Here is a 25,578-nt window from a genome sequence, read left to right on the forward strand (position 1 = left end):
GGACATGGATTACGGGTATTTAACATTCCTGGGGTGTGATTTGGTTTCTGCTGCATTGCTACTTGTTGTTGGACCATGAAGCACCCATTTTTTACTTCTGTGATTCAAAAGCATGTGCAGTTGTCAAATATCTTCCAGTGGGTTGTGTAGTTTCAGGGTTAACATGTGTACGTCCAGATCAGGAGTCAGTTGGACACCTATGTCTCTAATTGAAGAGTTTGCATATGAGGTTTTGCATCAACAACTTAACTCTTGTGAGTCAGTCACCTAGGAGCGATATGACTGACCAGATTGCTTCTGGTATTGATGAAACTCAACTTGTGATGTGATCACATACAATTGTTGCAAATAATAATTCAAAAGTAATGTGCACATTTCTACAAACTTGAGTGTGACTGGTTTTCAGAGAGAAGCCACCATCTTAAGTAATAAATACACTCTGGGGAAGCCCAAGACAAGAAGAGTGACCACTGAAGACTGTCATCAGTAACATGAAAGGCAGTGGGTTGCTGTTTCAGCTGCTGTAAATCATGTCCCAATTCTGAAACTTCCTGGCAGATTAAAACTGTGTGCCGGACCAAGACTCGAACTAACTTGCCCGCGAAAAGCAAAGGTCCTGAGTTCGAGTCTCGGTCCGGCACACAGTTTTAATCTGCCAAGAAGTTTCGTATCAGCACACACTTCGCTGCAGAGTGAAAATCTCATTCTGGAAACATCCCCAAGGCTGTGGCTAAGCCATGTCTCCGCAATATCCTTTCTTTCAGGAGTGCTAATTCTGCATGGTTCGCAGGAGAGCTTCTGTAAAGTTTGGAAGGTAGGAGACGAGATACTGGCAGAAGTAAAGCTGTGAGGACAGGGCGTGAGTCATGCTTGAGTAGCTCAGTTGGCAGAGCACTTGCCCGCGAAAGGCAAAGGTCCCGAGTTTGAGTCTCGGTCCGGCACACAGTTTTAATCTGCCAGGACGTTTCATATCAGTTCACACTCTGCTGCAGAGTGAAAATCTCATTATGTCCCAATTCTATTTGGCATCATTAGATGGCAGAAACATGAATGGGAAGTGGGCACTGCCCGTATTGGGTGGGTAACCTGTACCTGCAGCTGATCTTTCAGAAGCTGAATTTCTTGATGGGGCAACCAATTTTGCTGCTGCCATTGTTGCTGCTGTTGTTGAATCCATCAGAAATGCTACTGTGGTTGTAACTAATCCAAGATTTCACAAGCTTTGCTTCCATGGTACTCTTCTAACTTTTTACCTTCCTCGAAGATCCAACCAACTGGTGGGAATGACCGGAGAAAAACCTGATGAGACTCAATCAACTAGTCTGGAGCTACCAACAGCAGATCACCAAGTGGGAACAGCAAAGACAACAATGAGGAAAAGGGACACCACTGTAATCTGGAGAGAGAATACTGGAGCACATAGTGAAAGTGGAAACCAAGGACCAATGATAGTGAAGTGAATACACCACTGAGTCCCATGTTATTGTGTAGCATAATTTAGAGGACTGCCATGAGCTCTAATTGACTGCCACAATGGGGTGTGGTGCTGTGGCAAGGAGATGCTAGCACTCATATCTTTAACAGCTTGGCCTAGCAGTCAAGACCCACTTCTGTGCTCATGGGGGAGGGCTGTGAAGTCATCAGTCATCTGAATGGTTTGATGCAGCCCACCGAAAATTCCTCCCTTGTACCAAACTCTTCAGCTCAGAATAGTACTTACATACTAAGTCCTCAATTATTTGTTGATGTATTCCAATCTCTGTCTTCTCTTCAGTTTTTATCCTCTACGGCTCCTTCTAGTACCATGGAAGTTATTCCATGATGTTTTAACATGTCTTATTATCCTGTCCCTTCTTTGTATCAAGAGTTTTCTGTATGTTCCTTATCTTTTCAGTCCACCTGATATTCAACATCCTACTGTAGAATCACATGTCAAATGCTTTGATTCTCTTATTTTCTCACAGTCCATGATTCACTTTCATACAATTCTGTGCTCCAAACATACATTCTCAGAAATTTCTTCCCCAGTTTAAGATTGATGTTTGACACCAAAACACTCCTCGTAGCCAGAAATTCCCTCTTTGCCTGTACTAACCAACTTTTGTGTCCTGCTTGCTTCAGCCATCATATGTTACTTTGCTTCCAAGGTAGCAGAATTTCTTAACTTCATCTACTTTGTGATCCCCAATTTTTATGGTAAGTTTATCACTGATCTCACTTCTGCTACTTCTCATTACTTTCATCTTATATTTGTTTATTCTCAGTCCACAATCTGTACTCATTAGACTGTTCAACTCAGTCAACATGTCCTATAATTCTTCTTCACTTTCACTGAGGATAAGCAAAGTCGTCAAAGAATTTTATCAGTGATAATCCTATTCTTCAATTTTTCTTTTATTTCCATCATTTCTTCTTCAATGTATAGACTGAACAGACTACATCCCTATTTTACATCATTTTTAATCCGAGCACTTTACTCTTGATCTTCCATTCTTCTTGTTCCTGTAGCTTACTCCTATTTCTCTGAGAATTTTCACATTTCGCACCATTTTAAAATATGTATTCACTATTTTCAGGTCAACAAATATTATACACATCTCTTGATTTTTCTTATGTTTTTCTTCCATTATCAATTGCAACATCAAACTGGCTGCCTCCCTGGTGCCCCTACCATTCCAAAAGCCAAATTTATTATTAATTTTCTTTTGCATTCTTTTGAATATTATTTTTGTCAGCAACTTGGATGCATGTGCCCTTAATCTGATAGTAAAATAATTATTGGACTTCTATGTCAGTGTTCAGGACTGTGTGGATGGTATTTTACTGTCTCTCTAGACTCATAGGTTCCACACACCAACATGAATAGTCAGTATATTGCCATTTTTCCTAATAATATCAGATACTCTGACAGAACCTTACCTATTCCTATGCTTTATTTTAATCAAAGTCTTAAAGAGCTCCATATTTTGAAATGGAGAAAGGTGGAATAACTTCACTAGCTCTGACACTAATCGTAATATAAATGCTATTTCTTTGTTTTGCCTATTTCTTATGCTTTATTTCATTGCAAGTCTTACAAGGTCCAGTCAAAAAATTCCAGAACTTTGTCCACAAAATTTTCCTACACTTACCTTCTACATATTGTGCATGGCCTCCTTCAAAATCCTTCCTTCCACAATTGACACTGCTCCCAATGCAGTTTCCACTTCCGGAAGCAGTCTTGGTGTGCCTCTTGCTGGATTACACGAAGCACAATCTGTGAATTTTCTTTTATCTAGACTGTTGTTGTTGAGGTCTTCAGTCCAAAGACTGGCTTGATGCAACTCTCCTTTCTACTCTATCCCATGCAAGCCTCTTCATCTCCAAGTAACTGCTGCAACTTACATCCTTCTGAATCTGCTTAGTGTATTGATCTCTTGGACTCCCGCTATGAGTTTTATTCTCCACACTTCCCTCCAATACTAAACTGATGATCCCTTGATGCCTCAGAATGTGTCCTACCAACTGATCCCTTCTTCTAGTCATGTGCCACAAATTCCTCTTCTCCCCAATTATATTCAGTACCTTCTCATTAGTTATGTGATCTACCCATCTAATCTGCAGCAATCTTCTGTAGCAACACATTTTAAAACCTTCTATTCTCTTCTTGTCTGAACTGTTTGTTGTCAACGTTTCACTTCCATACTTGGCTGAACTCCAAACAAATACTTTCAGAAAAGAGTTCCTGACAATTATATCTATACTCAACGTTAACAAATTTCTCTTCTTCAGAAACGCTCTCCTTGGCATCATCAGTCTACATTTCATATCCTCTCTACTTCGACCATCATCAGTTATTTTGCTGCCCAAATAGCAAAACTCTTCTGTTACCTTAAGTGTGTCAGTTCCTAATCTAATTCCCTCAACATCACCTGATTTAATTTGACTACACTCCATTATCCTCATTTTGCTTTTGTTGATGTCCATCTTATATCTTCCATTCAAGACACTGTCCATTCCGTTCAACTACTCTTCCAAGTCCTTTGATGTGTCTGATAGAAGTACAATGTCACTGGAAAACCTCACAGTTTTTATTTCTTCTCCCTGGATTTTAATTTCTACTCCAACTTTTTCTTTTGTTTCCATTACTGCTTGCTCAATATATAGATTGAATAACATCAGGGATAGGCTACAACCCTACATCATGCCATTCTCAACCAGTGCTTTCTTTTCATGCCCCAAAACTCTTTATAACTGCCATTTGATTTCTGTACAAACTGTAAATAGCCTTTTACTCTTTGTATTTTATCCCTGCCACCTCCAGATGTTGAACGAGAATATTCCAGTCAGCATTGTCAAAAGCTTTCTCTAACTCTACAGATGCTATAAAAATAGGTTTGCCTTTCTTTAACCAATCTTTGAAGATAAGTCGTAGGGTCAGTATTGCTTCACATGTTCCTACATTTCTATGGAATCCAAACTGATCTTCCCCAAGGCTGGCTTTTACCAGTTTTTCCATTCATCTGTAAAGAATTCCTGTTAGTATTTTGCAACTGTGACTTATTAAACTGATAGTTTAGTAATTTTCACAACTGCCAGCACAGTGTTCTTCAGTACATTATGTACCCAAATATTGCAAGAGACGGGAATGCATAATGCGCCCACAAACACTGTCAATCATGACCATTTTGGTGGTACAGGAGTTATGACATAGGGAGCTGAACTCCAAATTTCCAGGTGTTGTGGTGTAGGAAGGCATAATGTTGCATGGGTATACTGACCTCCAAATTTTTAGACATTGTAACAGTCACTGGTCAACATTATGTGATACTGTGCTCCTTTCCCTTGTGCATCTTTGCAGGAGTGCATTCAACCATGACAATATTTTTGGATGACAAAGTGTGACCACATCGAGCACTACCATCAGTGTAGTATACTTTTATTAGAAAAGTATGGTAGTTAATGAAATATTCCAAATATTAAATTTAATTATGCTTTGTCATATAGGTTGTAGGTATTTATGTGCACTAAACATGTTTCACCTGATCATGATAGGATGGTCTCCAGCTGCTCCAACCAGAATGCAACTGAAATGCGTTGAATGGGAGCAACAGTACGGAGTGGAGTGGTGAAGGAGGAGGGACAGCAGGGTACATGTGGGGGGAAGAAGAATCAATGCTGCCTGGTGAAGCATGCAGGGTCTAGAGGTGGCGGGACAAGTCTGCCACCTCTAGTCCTTGCATGCTCTGCCAGGCAGTGCTGATTCCTCTTACACTACTCATACCCTGCTACCCCTGCTCCTTCCACACTCCATTCCAGATTGCTGCTCCTGTTCAATGCATTTCAGTTGCATTCTGGCCAGAGATAGTATGTGAACATGTGTATGTGAGGTGTGCTTGCTTCTGTGAATGTGTATGTGTTTTTCTTTCATAATGAAGACTTTGGGCAAAAGCATATATGTAACAGTCCTTTCATTGTGTCTGTCTGCAGCTCAACTTGTCATCATTATGGTGAGCTGCAGTCATTCCTTTTCATGATATTGTTGATGTTCCAGTATGTACTTCCCATTATTAGATGGGTGTATGAAAATGACAAAAAACGGATGTAAGTAAAAAACTCAGTCATATACTTTCAAATACTTAGAAACAACCAGATTTAAATGAGCTGCCTATTACTACTACAGATCTCACATCAAAACATGTATAATTAAATAATTTTCTTTGTATTATAAACATCTGAAGAGCCTAGTGTGACTAGTTGAAACATGTTTGGTACACACAATAAATTCACTTGCAGAAGATGAAATTTTTCATATCTATATGATAAGGAATAATAAAGGTAGCATTTGAGGAGAACTGACTGCAGTTATTAAGTATGTTATAAAATTTGAGTTTCTAGAAATTTCTGGCAAGCTTTAATAGCCAACAGAAGCAAATGTGCAAGAACAAAAGATTGGTCAAGGGAAGGGAATGTAATAGAAATACTATGTTAAGAATACATAATCAATAATTAAATAAAATAACTGTTTTGTCAGACATGCATAACAATTACCTACATTTCCCACTCTTTATGATGTTACTGGAAATGTAATGTCTCTGTACTTTAACGTTTTGTAACAACTTTCCTTTGTGACTCTTTAGACAGGAACCTTGGACAACACCACAGTCACTCTTGTTTGAGCCTTCTTTAATTAATGTTCACACAGTAACTCCAAATTGTGTATTATTGAGTAAAGTTCCATGAAGTCTGTAGCCCATATTTTGAGAAATTTCCCTTCATATATTGTATTTAAGTTATTCACTTTCAAGTCGCAGTAGATTGCTAATCTATCATACAAAAATAATAATGGAACTATTTATCTACAAGATAATCACAATGGAAGTGTTCTCTGACAATAAATATACTTTAACTGAAATTTAACTTTAATGGTATCAACTAGATTAGTTGAAATTATTGAGGCTCCTGTTGTTTCAGTTATTGGACAATAAATGAAGACAATGCTCAAGTTAATTAAGATCAGTAATCTTACAACTGGTGCTGTGATACCTGCATGTACTTGTGATATTGGGTGATGATTGACTAATGGATCATAATACATAAAAGTGGAAGATAGTGTAGTACTATAAGTCTTATCTACATTGCTAAATAATTGGGACATTGAAAAAGGAGGTAAAATTTGTGTGTACTTCTTGAAAGCTACATAGCATTAAAAGAAGGTAGGTAAACAAATAGAAATTTAAATAAGCTTTTAAGAACAGTGCTATACAAAGTGTATAGTAAACAACCACATTGTGTACAAAATGTTTCTACTGTTGTCAACAAGGACAGATTGAGACGAGGCCTGTAAAGAATTTCTATGTCCAATAAGTAAAAGCAATATCTGTGAGAGAATACCTTATGTTATAGTAAAAGGATTTACAATAGGTTGATCCAAAAGAATTAAATCAATAGATACCTTATCAAATTTTAAAAGCAGTACAAATTTATATTTTGTTGACCTCTGCCACTGCTTCTACAGCATAGATAAATTCTTCAGAAAGTAACTCGCATAGTATTGTGCTGTAACAGTCTATAAATGGTTTGTTCAGCTTACAAGAGATTCAATGTGACGTACAATGAAATAGAAATTTGAGAACATATTATGTTCCTGTGTTTAATTATGGAGTACATTTACATGATAGAAATCATGTGACTGTGTACTAATGGGACATACTATGTGATGATTTATTGCCTTGCTGAGATGAAGAAACTAAAATTATTAGTTGGTATTTGTATGCAGTATAATAGTATTAGCATGTGTATATTTGAGTGTCATAAAGTACCCAGGTATATTCTTATGCTTTCAGGCAATTTAAATATAAAATTCATATGGTATCCATAGTGTCATCAGTAAATATCAATTATCACAAATAGAGTTTTCCTGCATTATACCATATGGAGGTACAAAAATGATTAACAAGAGCCAGTAAAGTGCATATGTACACTGACATGAACAGCACATTATGATAAGCAGATGTTATCCACATTAAAATGATAGTATCGTCTTTGGTTATAAATGATGTGCATAGTATGGCATACAAACTTTTTTCAACCTTATACTTCTCAAATAACGTTTATGTGACATGGTAACAAGATGATCTAGCATTGTGTTTATTGCAACAGAGCAAGTTGAAGTAAGGAGCATTTTATTTTGTACTCATTTTCTTGATGGGCTTAATGGCTAAAGAATAAAATGTTCCTTGCTGCAATTTGCTAATTTGCACTCTGTTACAGTACACACAAAATTAGGTGTGTGTGTGTGTGTGTGTGAGAGAGAGAGAGAGAGAGGGGGGGGGGGGGGGGAGGGAAGGAGAGAGAGAGAGAGGGAGAGAGAGAGAGAGAGAGAGATGATTGACAATGAGGAGTATAATCTAAATCTAACTTCTCCTTACCCATGTATGACAAAATTTGCCCACATCTTTGTATGTCTTTCAAGAATTGGTATCTCTGGAGCACCTTCATTGAAAAATGGGAATAGAACAGACACATGAAATAGATACATGGTGTCATCTTGATGCATAACACCTGAAACAATACAAAAGAACAATAAAATTCTTAGCTATATGCAAGTTATAAACAGTCTAAATATATTATCAGTTCTAAAAAAAGAAAAAAATGGAATCTTACAACACTGCAATGCAATAAATCATACTGACATAGTAATTACAGTTTACATTGACAGAAAAGTTACCAAATAAATAATATGAGCTTACTTGAAAATGATCTGTCTGGTAAATAAATAAACATTCACTGTCTGACAAAAAAGTGAAGCACCCAGAGACATGTCACTGTGACTCTGCACTTGTACACATCATTAGCAGGTATGTAAATGATTACAGTTGCAATTGTCTGTGACAGATGGAATGACCATCCATGTTCATGTTTAGTGTTGTTATCAAGACTTGTAGGGTATATAATGTTCATGAACAGTGACATACCTTGAGTGATCACTATGAAGGACACAGAGATGTCGCACACTCATATGAGATGGATTGCATGGTCCATACATGAGGGTAGGAGTACTTATCATGAAGGTTCTGGTCAGGCATGTCAAACTACTGCAAGGGAGGATCACCTTATTGTGCATCAGACTCATCATAGCCTTTTCACACCTCCAGCAACCAACTGAGAAAAAGTAATGGACTCCCATCAACAAACTGTGCCATCCCACACTACTGCTTGAAGACTAGCAGCAGTTGGACTAGGGAATTATCATCCCACACATAGGCTACCATTAACACCACAAAACAAATGCCTGCTTTTGGATTGATGACATGACTGATAAGCATAGACTGCTGATGAATGGTGTCATATTGTGTTCAGTGGTGAATCATAGTTCTGTATAGCCCAAAATGGCCATCATCAGTGTGTATGGTGGCTACCTGGGAGATAGTCCCGTTCTTAATGGGAGGTTGGTGTTGCTCCCAGTGCCATGGTGTGGGAAACCACATGATATGAACGACTCCTGCGGCCAGCAAGTTCATCAGATCTGTCCTGAATGGAAAATGTTGGGGCCAGCCTGGATGTCAATTCAATCCCAGTGACTGTATCCAGGATATCAAGAACCAATTACACCAGTTGTGGGCCAGCTTGTATGAGAGGATACAATGGCTTCATGATACCCATCCCAAACAAATCAGTGCATGCACCCAGGCCAGAGTGAGTACAATATCATACTGATAAGTGCACTCACACCGCCAAGTTCTTTGTACATTTCACTCTACATTGCTTTCACTGAAAAGCATCACATATCCTCTCAAGCTTTGAAGCCTACAGTCTAGACTGAAGTCTACATGGAATTCTCTTGTCCTTAAATAAATTTTATTCTCTTGAAAACAGTATAAAAAATAGACATTAAAGGTATTATATAAGAAACTCCATACAGACTACCTGATAACAACATAAAATGGAGTCAATAGATAAACTAATTACGTAAGTTTGATAGGTATATTTTGTGTTTGGACCTATCTCTGATTGTCTTGATTTGAAGACTGGATTGTTGGCATGTTTTTCACCCTGCTTGTTGTCTTACATATTTCATTGCTGAGACAACAAATCAACTGTAAGAAAATGTACATTTAGAATACTATAGAGAGTAGATAACTAAATATATGTCAGGGTCTATTGTTTCTGGGACATTTACTTCTTATCGATATTTGTTACTAATAATAAAAATCAGTTTCAGCTGTAGTTTGATTTATACAGCCACAATAATCAAATATAACAATAAAAGTCATGCAATCCTTACATCCTTGTCTAGAGTCAAAGCAAGGGTCTGTATTCTAGTATGAGGGTCTTTAACAAGTAACCATGTTATATAAAGCAAGAAACTAATGGTTACTATGACATAAAAAATAAATAAATAAATAAAAACTAATTTATTAGGCACTAGAAGGTTCCTGTTTAGCTGGATGATCAGCTGCAAAGTTCACTAAAAACAACCATCTCTCCCTATGGCTCATACATAACTATTGTTTTATGATACATATCAATTTAGTAAGCATAAATAGTTTACATTAGTCAAATTATGAAAGGAGTAAGGATAACTATTCACTGTATAACTGAGGCTCTGAGCATCAATTGGCATATAAACAAGACTAAAACTGTTGCTAGGTTTTCAAACACTGTCCTTGTTCAGAGATAATTAGTTCACTCTCAATCTCTCTCTCTTTCTCTTATACATGGCTACTTAGTTTAAGATTAATGCAGTTAATAATTGTGACGGCTCCAAAATCAGAAACCATAGCAAGGGAGAAGGAGACTGTATGTCCAATGGCAAGTGTGCTGCAACAAGACTATTTTTGGTTGAGCCAGTTCAAATTGATCAATAGTTAACAATATTATGAGAATAAAACTTGTTACTCACCAATAGCGGAGATGTTGAGTCACAGATATGCACAACAAAAAGACTCACAATTAAAGCTTTCGGCCATTAAGGCCTTCATCAACAATACACACACACGCGCCCACATACACACACACACACACACACACACACACACACACACTCTCTCTCTCTCTCTCTCTCTCTCTCTCTCTCTCTCTCTCTCTCTCTCCAGACAAACTCACACTGACACAAACACAACTCACACATGACTGCAGTCTCATCCAACTGAACCACACTGTGAGCATCAGCACCAGTGCATGATGGGAGTGACGACTGAGTGGGGGTAAGGAGGAGGCTGGGGTGGGGAGGGGGAGGAATAGCATGGTGGGGATGGTGGGGAGTGAAGTGCTGCAGCCTAGACAGAGGGCAAGGGAGAGTTTGGGATTGGGGGGGGGGGGGGGTAGGAGTGGAAAAGTAGAGAAATAAAAAGACTTCGTTAGTCACTGTCCTCACCCATCCAGCTCCTTCCCTGTTCCCATTACAGCACTACACAGCCATTATTCCACCACCACACCCAGTCTTTTTACTTCTCTCCTTTTCCACTCCTCTACCCCTTCCTTTCCCCAACTCTCCCCTGCCATCCATTTAACCTGCAGCACTTCACTGTCCAGCACCCCCACAATACTATTCCTCCCGCTCCCCGCACGGGATGTTCTCTGTATCATGGCCACAGCAATGCAGTGCATATTATTTACACTAGCTGACTTAGTTATTCAACTATGAGTATTCCCATCCAAGTCCACTTCATTGGTGACCCTGCAGTGAATATCAGCAGCCAATATTGTTGCTCAGTGCACTTGGCCTCATCACTCATGTTCTGACAATGGAGCCATCAGATATATATGTTCCTAGTGGACTATAGGTAAAAGACAGGGACTTCCTTGGTGTTTCATTTAGAATTTGAAACCAGCAGAAAGAGCAATCGTTAAGTGTGAAAAACAAAAGTAATGCTTTTTGTGTTGTGCTGCGGATAACAACAAGAACCCTTGTGTACCCAAGCAAGGTGTGACACCTGCTGGCCTCCTAGGCAATTTTGGTAATGAGTGCATACAACCAAGACACTGTACCACAGACTGTTTTGGACAGACACAGTGGCACACTGTTCAATTTTCTCAGACCAGTCATGTCATGGACATTCCAACTGCACCTGCTTGTACTGTAATCCAGGGCACAGCCAGCTAGGTCACATGAGAAGAATCTCCAATTTTCTTCTGCACCACTACTGGACCCAGGGATCTTATCTGCAGTCATCCTCTGACCTCACATGGCACCATGTCTGTGATTAACTTCTATATACCAATTGCTCAACTGGAAATCTCAACCCAAAGAGCCACGATTTCACCCTGACTCCCTGACTAACTGTCACCATGATTCATGAGCACTGAGTTCAACCTGAAGTACATTGACATTTTCCATGACAGCTCCAAGTCTGACACTCTCTTGAGCCGTGTAGGGGAGCACACTTACAGCATCAATGATATCATACAGATATCCCAAGTTGATGGCAGATTTTATGCAGCAAAAGCAGAACTGCTCCACTGGCTAGCCAATACAATGGAGCAATAACTATGTCATTTAAAATAAACGATTAGATGCCAAGAAGCCCTCTTAGAGACACCCTCGCACGTCAGTTATTCTATACAATGTGTAAGCCAGACAGTGTATATGGCAGCTGTGGCATGTCAAGCTACCAACACAGTTACAGGTAGCCACCATATTGCATTAGAACAAACTGACAGAATGCAAATTAATTCCGGCTGATAGGCTTTCAGTTATGTTACAGCACTGATAATATATGGATTTTCTAGACAACAGCCAGCAGCGCAGCCAAGGATCATGTCATGGCACAAGTTCGCAGACAGCTGAGCCAACCTGAGTGTTCATATATGGTACCAAGGATGACACCACCACCAACTGCTGAGATAGCTGTGACCTCCAGCCAGTCAAAAGAAACATGCCGTTGTCCATCAACAACATCCTGCACCTACGCAAGACAGTGCAGCACTGCCACTATTGGGTCCATGCACACTTCAGCAATGAAGCACACAATTGCTCACCTTTCTGCAATCACCTAAACTTGAAATTTATTCTGCAGTAGGTGCCCCAGATTGCAGCAGTCATCCAAGCTGCCTACAATCATGACACATTGACCAAACCAATTTTACCCTGGTTCCATGTGATGATGGCAAATTCTTCATTCAGAGTCACTCAACCACCCAATTCTTTATCATCGACACTGGTTCAAAAGTGAGCACCATTCTCTGTGAGAACCTTCTAATAGAGTGGAATATACACTCCTGGAAATGGAAAAAAGAACACATTGACACCGGTGTGTCAGACCCACCATACTTGCTCCGGACACTGCGAGAGGGCTGTACAAGCAATGATCACACGCACGGCACAGCGGACACTCCAGGACCCGCGGTGTTGGCCGTCGAATGGCGCTAGCTGCGCAGCATTTGTGCACCGCCGCCGTCAGTGTCAGCCAGTTTGCCGTGGCATACGGAGCTCCATCGCAGTCTTTAACACTGGTAGCATGCCGCGACAGCGTGGACGTGAACCGTATGTGCAGTTGACGGACTTTGAGCGAGGGCGTATAGTGGGCATGCGGGAGGCCGGGTGGACGTACCGCCCAATTGCTCAACACGTGGGGTGTGAGGTCTCCACAGTACATCGATGTTGTCGCCAGTGGTCGGCGGAAGGTGCACGTGCCCGTCGACCTGGGACCGGACCGCAGCGACGCACGGATGCACGCCAAGACCGTAGGATCCTACGCAGTGCCGTAGGGGACCGCACCGCCACTTCCCAGCAAATTAGGGACACTGTTGCTCCTGGGGTATCGGCGAGGACCATTCGCAACCGTCTCCATGAAGCTGGGCTACGGTCCCGCACACCGTTAGGCCGTCTTCCGCTCACGCCCCAACATCGTGCAGCCCGCCTCCAGTGGTGTCGCGACAGGCGTGAATGGAGGGACGAATGGAGACGTGTCGTCTTCAGCGATGAGAGTCGCTTCTGCCTTGGTGCCAATGATGGTCGTATGCGTGTTTGGCGCCGTGCAGGTGAGCGCCACAATCAGGACTGCATACGACTGAGGCACACAGGGCCAACACCCGGCATCATGGTGTGGGGAGCGATCTCCTACACTGGCCGTACACCACTGGTGATTGTCGAGGGGACACTGAATAGTGCACGGTACATCCAAACCGTCATCGAACCCATCGTTCTACCATTCCTAGACCAGCAAGGGAACTTGCTGTTCCAACAGGACAACGCACGTCCGCATGTATCCTGTGCCACCCAACGTGCTCTAGAAGGTGTAAGTCAACTACCCTGGCCAGCAAGATCTCCGGATCTGTCCCCCATTGAGCATGTTTGGGACTGGATGAAGCGTCGTCTCACGCGGTCTGCACGTCCAGCACGAACGCTGGTCCAACTGAGGCGCCAGGTGGAAATGGCATGGCAAGCCGTTCCACAGGACTACATCCAGCATCTCTACGATCGTCTCCATGGGAGAATAGCAGCCTGCATTGCTGCGAAAGGTGGATATACACTGTACTAGTGCGGACATTGTGCATGCTCTGTTGCCTGTGTCTATGTGCCTGTGGTTCTGTCAGTGTGATCATGTGATGTATCTGACCCCAGGAATGTGTCAATAAAGTTTCCCCTTCCTGGGACAATGAATTCACGGTGTTCTTATTTCAATTTCCAGGAGTGTACCATATTTTACAAACTACAACAATGCACCTCTTTTTTTTTTTTTTTTTTTTTTTTTTTTTTTTTTTTTTTTTTTTTTTTTTTTTTTAATTGGCTCCAAAATTAGGGTGGGTGCGCCTTATACTCAAAATTAATATAAAAATGTTCACTATTTGATTCGAAATTCCCAATACTCTTGAAAATGGCCATATATTCATTGCTACAGGACACCTACCTCTATCTAGTAACACTGGATTCAACTGGCAGTAGCAGTCAGTGCACCAATGCAATGAACATGAGTTGTGGGGATTCACAAGGTTGCTAACCCCGTCTCCCGCCCACCCTGCCAAACAAACCCAGAACACTGTCTGCCTATGATGTATCATTGCAGTCTACTGTGCCAGCGAACTTGAACTGAAAGTGATTTGTGTGATCAGTAATAGTACAACACTTTTGTTAGTAGCTACTTTCGTAATGCAAAAAAATAAAAGGTAGTCATATGGTGCAGACTGTAAATTGAAAGTAGCAGTATATGCAGAAGAACATGGAAACAGAGCAAAAGTGGCATTGTGGCCCTCAACCAACAGAAAAAAACCATTTGTGATTGGAGGGCTAGCAAAGAAAAACTGAAAAAAATTGAGGAAGACTAAATTTGCAAATACAGGACTGAACATAAAATGGCTAGAAGATGATGTATTGAAACAGATTCAAAGACACCATCAAAATGGTATTGGAATTAATACAAAAATGATTCAAATACATGGTTGTAAGCTTTTGCTACAGTGGAACATCCTTTAAGGGTGGAGTTGGTTTGTACTACAGGTTTACAGTTTCATGGACTTAGCATCTAAGCCAAAACCAAAATATCTCAGAAAATGCCACAAGAGGGCAAAGAGAAAATATTACCTTTCCATAACTTTATTATTCAGCATCAAAAGAAAACCAGTGTGGAACTAAGTCAAATAGTGAGTATGGATGAAACCCCTCTGACATTTGATGTGCTGTGAAACAGGACTGTTGCCGTGAAAGGTGCTAAAACTCTAACTATAAAAACTTCACTTGCCAGAGACTGCAGTCATGTGTGTGTGAGTTGTGTTTGCATAAGTGTGTGTGTGTGTGTGTGTGTGTGTGTGTGTGTGTGTGTGTGTGTGTGTGTGTGTGTGTGTCTGTTGTCTATTTTTGATGAAGGCCTTGCTGGCCGAAAGCTTACTTGTAACAGTCTTTTGTTGTGCCTATCTGCAAATCAGCATCTCCACTGTATGGTGGGTAGCAACTTTCCTTTTCATAATATCATACATTCCATCCCGGATTTTCCATTGTTTGATTAGCTATAAAAACAAGTAGACATGAAAAAATCCAGGACATTGTTGTCCTTCCATGTTGTGTTGCTGGTACTAAAATTAATCCAATGATCATTTTCAAGTGCAAAACAATGCCAAAACCTTCTGAAGTACCACCAGGTCTTATTGTTAACATACATCACAAAGGCTGGATGGATGAGGCTGATATGAAATTATGGATGAACAGAGTGTGGGAAAGAAGGAAAGGTGCTTTATTGAAGAAGAGTTCTCTTCTTGTGCTAGACCAGTTTAGTAGTCATTTGAAAAAGTATTTGAAAGAGAAACTGAGACAGGGAAATACACAGCTTGCTGGTATTCCAGGAGGACTTACTTCACAACTGCAACCTCTTGATGATTTGATAAATAAACCATTTAAAATCTATATGAGAGAGGAATGGAACAAATGGATGACAGATGAAACCCAACATGAATTCATACTGAAGGGAACTTTAATATGAACTACAGTCAAACATGTGTGTTGGTGGATAAAACAGTCATAGTCTAGAGGGAGAGAAAACATTATTGTCAAATCTTTCAAGAAGTGCATCATAAATAATGCTCTTGATGGTGGTGAATATCATCTTATACATGAAGAGAACAAGGATGATGATGAACAGGAAGAAGAAAGTTCAGATGACAATTTGTCAGGGCTTTTAAGGGTCCATTTGGTTTTATAAACTAAGATTTTCTTTTTTAGTCTGTCTTTACAATCTAATAATAAAAGTGGTAAAAAGATTTGTTTTTTAAAAAAATTGCTTAACAATCAAGGTGCATCTTATAGTCCGTAGAGTTTTATAGGCCATAAAATATGGTACTGACCTTCTTCTATTGTGGTTTATGCAACTGACATCAGGGGACCTGTCTTAGGGGCAGGTTTTGTTAGACACTAACTCTCTTGATCTGACACACCAAAGGAATGGAGAATCCATGACCAGTATCATCGGTTTCCCAGCACAATTACTCAGCCTCCTAGATAACACTGAAACTGGCTTGAAAATAGTATGCTGCACTGTGCCTGGTTTCTCTGCACAAGTTTGGTGCACTATGTCACAAATCTGCGTCAAACTCTTTGCACCACTCAACAACTAGAAGGGTATTTTTGACCGTGTACACTGGCTGTCACAGCCTGTAGTACATCCCACAAATAAACTAATCTAACAGACCAAGCCACAAAGGAATTAAAGACATTACCTGTCAGTGGATGTTGATTTATATCAGTGGGGCAAATTGAAAATCTGTGCCAGACCAGGATTTCAACCAAGGTCTACTGCTTACTTTGCAGATGTGCTGACCACTATGCCATCCAGCCACAGTGATTACCACATCCACACAAACTACTCTAGCATGCCTCCTGTCAGACCCAAATTCTCAACTTATACTGCACACTCTGTCATAACCTTAATTATATATATGATGTCTGTTCTTTTGGACACGATCCTGCAGCCACTATGAATTAAGACACAAAGGAATTAAAGACATTACCTGCCAGTAGGCATTGATTTATATTCTTCCAGTCCATATGTGGCATACAGCAAACCAGTGCTTAACAGTATTTGTTAAAAACAGTCTTGCAACCAAGACTGTTTTTAACCAATATTGATTTATATCATTGGGCAAGTTGAAAATTTGTGCTGGACTGGAATTTGAAACCGAGCCTACTGCTTACTATGCAGATGTGCTGACTACTATGCCAACTAGACACAGTGGTCACCACAACCACACGGACCCTAGCACGTCTCCTGTCAGACCAAAAATCCCAACTTATACCACACACTACTGATGTGTCCCTGCTCATCAGCCTCATTACTTGTAGCATCTCACCATTTCGTATAAGAGTTTAATCTTGGTACTGAAGGGTACTGAAGGGATCATTGGCTGTCATCATCTTAATTATATATGTGGTGTCTATTATTTCAGACATGTCCAGAAGAACAGACACTGTCTTGACCCCGCAGCCACTATTAGCTGAGACACAAAGAAAATAAAGACATTTCCTGCTATTGGACATTGATTTATATGAATGGGGCAAGTTGAAAATTTGTACTGGACCGGGATTTAAACGTGGGTCTCCTACTTACTTTACAGAGTGCTGACCACTACACCATTGAGACACAGTGGTCACCGCAACAACACGGACTAACCTAGCATGACTCCCGTCAGACCCAAATTCTCAGCTTATACCACACACTACTGATGCAGTGCCCCACCCATTAGCCTCATTACTCCCAGCATCTTGCCAATTCCTGTAAGAGTTCAACCTTGGTACTGTAAGAGCTCAACCTTGGTAAGCATCTGCACTGAAGAGATTAGTGGCCACCATTGCCTTAATTATATATGGGGTGTCTAATCTTTTGGACATATCTGAAAGAACAGACACTGCACTTATAATTAAGATGATGACAGCCAATGATCTCTTCGGACATGTCCAAAAGAACAGACACCATATATGTAATTAAGGCGATGATGGCCATGATGTCTTCGTTCATGTCCGAAAGAACAGACACCACATATACACTATATGATCAAAAGTATCCAGACACCCCCTAAAACATATGCTTTTTCTTATTAGGTGCATTGTGCTGCCACCTACTGCCAGGTACTCCATATCAGTGGCCTAAGTAGTCATTAGACATCGTGAGAGAGCAGAATGGGGCACTCTGCGGAACTCACGAACTTTGAGTGTGGTCAGGTGATTTCCACACTTCTAAACATCCCTTGGTCCACTGTTTCCAATTTATTTATTTATACATGTCCAGAACATAATATATTAAATGTAATTTTCCATACATAGCATAACATACATATATATTACAAGTATTACAGAGAATATGTGCATATTTATATTCCATGTGCTGCCCAGAATTCCACTGCACAGACTACCTTATCATTGGCGATAATCAGATCATCCATGGACACAGGTTCCGACAGTTTCCTGCAGCTGAGTAGGTGCTGATGGTCTTGGGGTTCACCACACTCACATAGTTCATCCCCTGAGGTGTATCCTCATTTCTTCATGTTCTCCTTGCACCCAGATACTCCAGTTCTCAGTCTATTGAGTACCTTCCATGTCATGTATGGGAGATGATGGCCTGTAGCAAGTTCTTCCTTGGGGTTGTCCCAATATTTCTCTGATGATGAGCTGTGCCAGAGTCTGCAGGTAATGTCTGGATTGGTTGCGTTGTTTGGAGAAAACTTTTTTTTTACTTGAGTCTTGGTGTTTGATGTTCACATCCAAACAGGGAGTGTCTCTGATCTGTCTCCTGCTTCTTTCTTTCCACTTCAGCTGCTGTTCTCCTTCGGATGTCTGGAGGTGCTACACCCATGATGTGGTAGATTTTGTCAACAGGGGTTGCCCACAAGCAGCCGGTTACAATTCATCCTGTTTCATTTAGGGCAATATTTACCTGTTTGCCATGGCTGGAGTTCTGCCATACAGGTGCTGCATATTCAGCAGCGGAGAAGCACAAAGCGAGGGCGGATGTGTAGAGGACCTGTGGGTGTGCTCCCCTGTTGTTGCCGGTCAGTTTCCTAATAATGTTGTTCCTCACACTGACTTTCATTTTTGTACCTGTACAGTGATCCTTGAAGGTGAGGGACTGGTCCAACTTCTCTCTGAGGTGCTTGGGGATGTCAAAGTGGGTCAGCTGTTGACCAGGTTATTCTCAGTTTACTCCATGCCTCTCTGTTTTGTAAGTGGAATGCACACACTTGTGTTTTGGAGGGGTTTGGCTTCAGGTAGTTGCTACCATAGTTGTTACATAATGCCTCAAGAACATTACACCAGACTGTTTCCAATGTGATAGGTACAGCACAAAATTGTACAGACCGAACTCATCCGTTGACTGACAGAGACCGCCAACAGTTGAAGAGGATCGTAATAATAGGCAGACATCTATCCAGACCATCACACGGGGATTCCAAGCTGTATCAGCATCCACAGCAAGTACTATGAAAGTTACGTGGGAGGTGAGAAAACTTGGATTCACGGTGGCTGCTCATAAGCCACACATCATGCTGGTAAATGCCAAATGATGCGTGCCTTGGTGTAAGGAGCTTAAACATTGTATGATTGAACAGTGGAAAAACATTGTGTGGAGTGACAAATCACAGTACACAATGTGGTGATCTGATGGCAGGGTGTGGGTATGGCGAATGCCCAGTGAACATCATCTGCCAATGTGTGTAGTGCTAACAGTATAATTCAGAGGCGGTGGTGTTATGGTGTGATCGTGTTTTTCATGGACGGGGCTTGCACCCCCTGTTGTTTGGTGTTGCACTATCAAATAACAGGCCTACATTAATGTTTTAAGCACTGTCTTGCTTCCCATTGTTGAAGAGCAATTCAGGGATGGTAATTGCATCTTTCAACACGATTGAGCATCTGTTCATAATGAGCGGCCTGTGGCAGAGTGTTTACACATAATAACATAATGACAATAACATCCCTGTAATGGATTGGGCTGCACAGAGTCCTGACCTGAATCCTATAGAACACCTTTGGGATGTTTTGGAGCACCAACTTTGTACCAGGGCTCACCGACCAACGTCGTTATCTCTCCTCAGTGCAGCACTCCATGAAGAATGGGCTGCCATTCCCCAAGAAACCTTCCAGCACCTGTCTGAAGGTATGCCTGTGAGAGTGGAAGCTGTCATCAAGGCTAAGCATGGGCCAATGCCATATCGAATTCCAGCTTTACCGATTGAGGGTGCCACAAACTTGTAAGTCATTTTCAGCCAGGTGTCTGGATACTTTCGATCATATAGTGTATAATTAAGGTGATGCTGGCCAATGATCTCTTCAGTGCAGATGCGCATCAAGCTCAACCTCTTACAGGAATTGGAGATATGCCACCAGTAATGATACTAATGAGCGGGGGCACTACATCAGTAGCGTGCAGTATAAGCTGAGAATCTGGGTCTGATGGGAGGCATGCTAGGGTAGTCCAAGTAGCTGAGCATGACCATTGTGTCCCGATGGTGTAGTGGTCAGCACTCTGCCAAGTAAGCAGGAGACCCAGGTTTGGCACAAATTTTAAGCTTGTCCCATTAATATAAATCAATGCCCACTGGCAGGTAATGATTTTAATTTCTGCGTGTTTCAATTCATAGTGACTCTGGGATCAAAACAGTGTCTGTTCTTTCAGAAATGTCCAAGCTTGTCTGAAAGAACAGACACCGCATATATACAATTAAAGACTGTTTCATATAGCTAAATGTTGAATGTGACTGCAGAAACTGGACACAAATGTGTACTGCTTGTCAACACTGTAGGATAGGACAGCATACACAGCCAAAACATGGTCAATGAGCAATACTTAAGGGGCATTTCAACATGTTCACTTTGACATAGCCAGACCCAACCCCCAGTTGGAACGCTTCTGGTACAGTCTCTGTGCACTCAGTTGACCGGGTCACCTGCTTTGTTTAAGCCATGCCCCCTAACATGGCAGAAACTATGGCAGGAAATTTGGTGCATTTATGGATTTCAAATTTTTGCTACTTTGCTTCCAAAGAGACCAACCAGCATCATCAGTTCGAGTCAGCACTATTTAGCATACTCTGTAATCTTTGTAGTGTCCAGTGGCACTGCACCACTGACTATCATTCTCAAAACAATGGGTTGGTGCAGTGCCGGCACTGCATGCCAAAAACAGCACTCTTCTCATGGTGGAAATTCAACAGAATCCTTGCAGCAGATCTTTTAGATATATGCTCTGTTTATTAGGAAGACCTCCATGCTTCATTAGCAGAAATCCTATACAGAGAGTCACTCACCCGACTAACTGACTTCGTATCACCAACACAACCACCAGCAGTAAGGAACTACATACTCTCATCTGTAACATGAAACAGCATATTGCACACCTCAGAATACCACTTGTGCAGGCACATGGCTCACCCAAAACTTTTGTAGATCATTTCTAAAAGACTGTGACCTTGTCAAGTTTTGGAATGATGTGACATGCTCTGCCTTGCAGCCACTATATTCAGGACCCAGATAGTGATAAAAACAGAGCTAATACCTTTGTCAAATGGTTCAAATGGCTCCACGCACTATGGGACTCAACTTCTGAGGTCATTAGTCCCCTAGAACTACTGAAACCTAACTAACCTAAGGACATCACACACATCCATGCCCGAGGCAGGATTCGAACCTGCGACCCTAGTGGTCTCGCAGTTCCAGACTGCAGCGTCTAGAACCGCGCAGCCACTTCGGCTGGCCTAATACCTTTTTCATTCTCCCCTATGGGAAACCAACCACTGTTTCAGTAAATTGTTATAAACCTGTATGGATTCTGTGCGATATCAGCGACACAAGTGATGAAGGTATAACACATACAAATGCAAATTCTCACACTCATCAAGAGCATATCTTATTTGTCAAATGAAAACAACATTTTCATACTGAAATTCAATGTGCAGCAATTACAAGCAGAAGACATAACAGTGAAACTGGTTGATGATTTCATCATCATGGAAGTGCAGTACAGGGAGCAGCAGGTTGATGATGGGTTCCTCTTCAGGCAGTTCAATCACAGCTACAAACTTCCCCATGATGTCAAACTGCACACAAACATGTTCCACAGTCCTACCATCACAGCTATTAAGAAGCAGCATTCGCTTCCATGCATGCAAATGCAGGTTGAAGGTTGGGACAACCGCAACTATGACTCGACTGCCCTCCACAGCCTAGCCCCCCCCCCCCCTGCAATGCGGACCAATAGTCACATGTCACATTACAGACTCTAAATAGCAGCCAGCTATGGTGTGACTGGTCTTGTGTAGCTTACGCTCCCACTCCCAAGGGGGAGTTCCTGTGTCGGCTCCACCATCAATATTCATAGCAAAGGGAAGTGAGTCTTTTCAGTCAGCGATGGGAGTGGTGCGATAAGAATATTTTTGGTTGAGTCAGTTCACTCTGAACATTAGCTGGTTGCATGGGCTCTTCTTTGTATCACATTACTGGCAATACATTACGTATTATCTACACTTAGTGCCTTAGTTATTCCAGTATGAGTATTCCTACCCACATGCACCACATAATAAATGTTTTACTTTGTTAACATTTGCACTGATATATCGTGCAGCACTGAAGGTACTTCTTCATGATGAGCACTGTTGTACATGGACAGATATGTTCCATATTATGCAAATTGTCTATAACAACTGTAAAATCTTTTTACTTTCCCAACAGCTCCACTGTAAGATACAACTGAATAAAAATGAAGCAATGTAAAATGTTAATATTCTGTGTTCTGTATTTTTCACTCCTTTGTGGATTGTTAAAAATATTTGCTCTATTTCAACAATGGAACTGCTTAAATAACAATAAATGTAACACCAAAGGAAAAACTATGTAACTGATTTATTTACCATATGGTACTGAAGTTCCTGGGTAGTACACAAAACTGTACCGTCCTGGATAAGAAAATCTGTAGAAGTAAACTGGCTCAGTACTTGTGGATGCTATTATACGTGCAGCCCTATCAACACCAAAGTTGATTATTGAGTCTGAATATATCTGAAACATACATATTTTTATTCGTGAGTATCTGTGTCAAAATTAATTGAAGATGTTTGTGTGTATATATTATTATGGTCAATAAAACTACTTACTTTTCCAAGACCTTCAAGAACAAATTCCGATATTGGTAAATTATGAAGATAAAAATTCCGTATTGTTTGACTTTTGTATGCAGAATGGTGTTCTTTCTTGTACATGAAAGCTAAAGGAGCCACAGAAGTAAAGTTTTCTTGCATTTCAGTTCGCCATGAAGTATTGTTAATGATTGCTGCAAAATACACAATTTAAAACACTGTAGTATTTATAATACACTCAGTTCATAGAGATATATGCTTCACCATAAAATCAATTTTTATTGGCATAAAATACTAAGTAAGAACATATACACATGTATATATACACCTTTCTCACCCTAGATTGTGATACTGTGGAAAAGCGAGAGAGAGCGAGAGAGAGAGAGAGAGAGAGAGAAAGAAATGAAGTTGAAAAATGATAAGTGGTTTATTGTTGTCACCCATAGTTGATACCGTAAAAGCACGTAAGTTCACTTGTCAACTTTCATATGAGGAAAATGCAGTGGAAGGATACAGCAAAGCTTTTTCATGATAGATATCAGTGTTAGATATCATTAGAAAATTTCACAGTTGAAAAGAGATGCAATACATGAGCATTAGGGCTCACTAAGTTGAAGTTTGAAGAGATCTGAGTTATAACTTGCTGATCATTGAAACTTTAAGAAGTTAGAGTAATAGAAAAAGCTTAATAATTCCACTTTCTAGAAAGTAGGCAGAGTCACTCATATGGTGGAAATTTTCTACAGTTGAAGACATGTACTAGTAAATTTCTTCCTCTGTTTTACAATACATCTGTCAGTCACATCAGTTTGAATTATCTTCTTGTCTTTTGAGATTTATCCATGTCCTTCTTTCACTCTCCTATTTTGCAAATCTCTTCATTCCTCTGCCTACAACATTTGTCCTGGATCTATTTTTGTTCTACAATCCACTGGTGGCTTCAGTTTTCAATTCAGATGTTACCTTGTTGTATGTGTGTGTGAAATCTTATGGGACTTAACTGCTAAGGTCATCAGTCCCTAAGCTTACACACTACTTAACCTAAATTATCCTAAGGACAAACACACACACCCATGTCTGAGGGAGGACTCAAACCTCCATTGGGATCAGCCGCACAGTCTATGACTGCAGCACCTTAGATCGCTCGACTAATCCTGCGCGGCTTACGTTGTTGTAGTTCTTTTTTCTGTGCCCCGTATTCTTTCAGATCCATGTATCTTTTGAACTCAGTTCACTTTGTTTTGCTACTCAAATAAAACTATAGTATCTGTTATGTCAGTCTTCCATGATCCATTCTCCAAACATGTCTGAAGAAAATTGCTGCCATAGCTTCTTTTCTCAGTGGATCAGTCTTTCTCCATTCACCTAGGAACTGAAATCTCTTTACCCTCTGAATTCTCCCTGCTTCTAATGACCTCCATCTAGGAACTGTCCTGATGTTCATCATTCAGTGTGTTCTTCTAATGGAGATATTTTAATCCGGCTTTATATGCCTATCACTAAAGATGAGATAACAACAATATTATGAAAATGATAAGAGTGCTACTCAGCACACAGAGAAGGCACTATGTCACAGACAGGAACAATGAAAGTACTGCTAAAAATTAAATTAACAGACAAAAAGAGTGTTTCGTCAGAAACAGAAAACACATTCACACAAGCACCACTCAGATACACATGACCACTGTCTCTGGTTGCTGTTTACTGACTGTGGACTGCAACTGTGTCTAATATAAGCAGCAATCTGGGGTAGGTTGTGGGAGCAAGGAAGAGGTATGGGGCAGGGAAGGGGAAAAATAGTAAGGTAGGGAGGGGAGGGGGTGGGGAGATGTTATACTGTCTATGAGGGTGTCCAGGGATGTGATGGGATAGGATATGGCTGCTAGGTCCAGAATCAGAAAGCCATGCTGGGAGGGGGGAGCAGAAAAGGGAGAAAGGCGAGGAGAGAAGTAGAGAAGGTGAAAAGGCTAGTAGGTGTATTGGTGGAATAGAAGGCATTTGTAGTGGTGGTGTGGGAACAGGGTAGGGGATAGGTAGGTAATTTTGTAATTTATTTGCGTGAAACATGTAATTACACGTATAGCAATTGGTAGTACAATACAACAGTATACAATCTAATTTTACTTTATAATAGGAACTTAAGAATGTAGTCCAAATTATTTGACATAATAATACTTTAGATATTAGTTTCTACAGTAGGCTATAGAAGCACTCCTCAATGAGCCACGATTTTAGATGTTTTTTGAATGTCTCTCCAGTTATTACCTTCAGTTCATTTGGCAGTGCGTTGAAGTATTTTGCTCCATTAATATATGGACTCAAAATATCCACGGGTGTACTGCCGGTCTACAGTGTCCAACGGGCACAATATTTCGGCGATCATACATGTCGCCATCATCAGGTGAACTGACGGACTGAGCTCCTGTGAACGTGCCGGAACGGAGATCCGTACACTATGGCTGCTCAGGTGGAACTGGGTTCGGTCGCGGCGGCGGCGGCTTTAAATACCCTCCACCCGCAGCGCACTCACTCCGCCGTCCG

At 40.9% G+C, this 25,578-nt stretch overlaps 1 protein-coding gene across 1 annotated transcript in view; it reads right to left on the bottom strand.

Annotated features, from left to right (window-relative positions):
- The window catches only part of LOC126249177 (esterase E4-like), a 280,540-nt gene that overhangs the window by 31,374 nt on the left and 223,588 nt on the right, over window positions 1-25,578 (bottom strand). The window contains exons 8-10 of the mRNA XM_049950835.1: window positions 23,056-23,231; window positions 22,813-22,960; window positions 7,911-8,043 (exon numbers count right to left, since the gene is read on the bottom strand). Coding sequence (XP_049806792.1) covers window positions 7,911-8,043; window positions 22,813-22,960; window positions 23,056-23,231 — 457 coding nt within the window. The remainder of the gene's footprint in view (window positions 1-7,910; window positions 8,044-22,812; window positions 22,961-23,055; window positions 23,232-25,578) is intronic.

The sequence above is a fragment of the Schistocerca nitens genome, chromosome 1 (assembly GCF_023898315.1).
Source record: "Schistocerca nitens isolate TAMUIC-IGC-003100 chromosome 1, iqSchNite1.1, whole genome shotgun sequence".
Lineage (NCBI taxonomy): Eukaryota > Metazoa > Arthropoda > Insecta > Orthoptera > Acrididae > Schistocerca > Schistocerca nitens.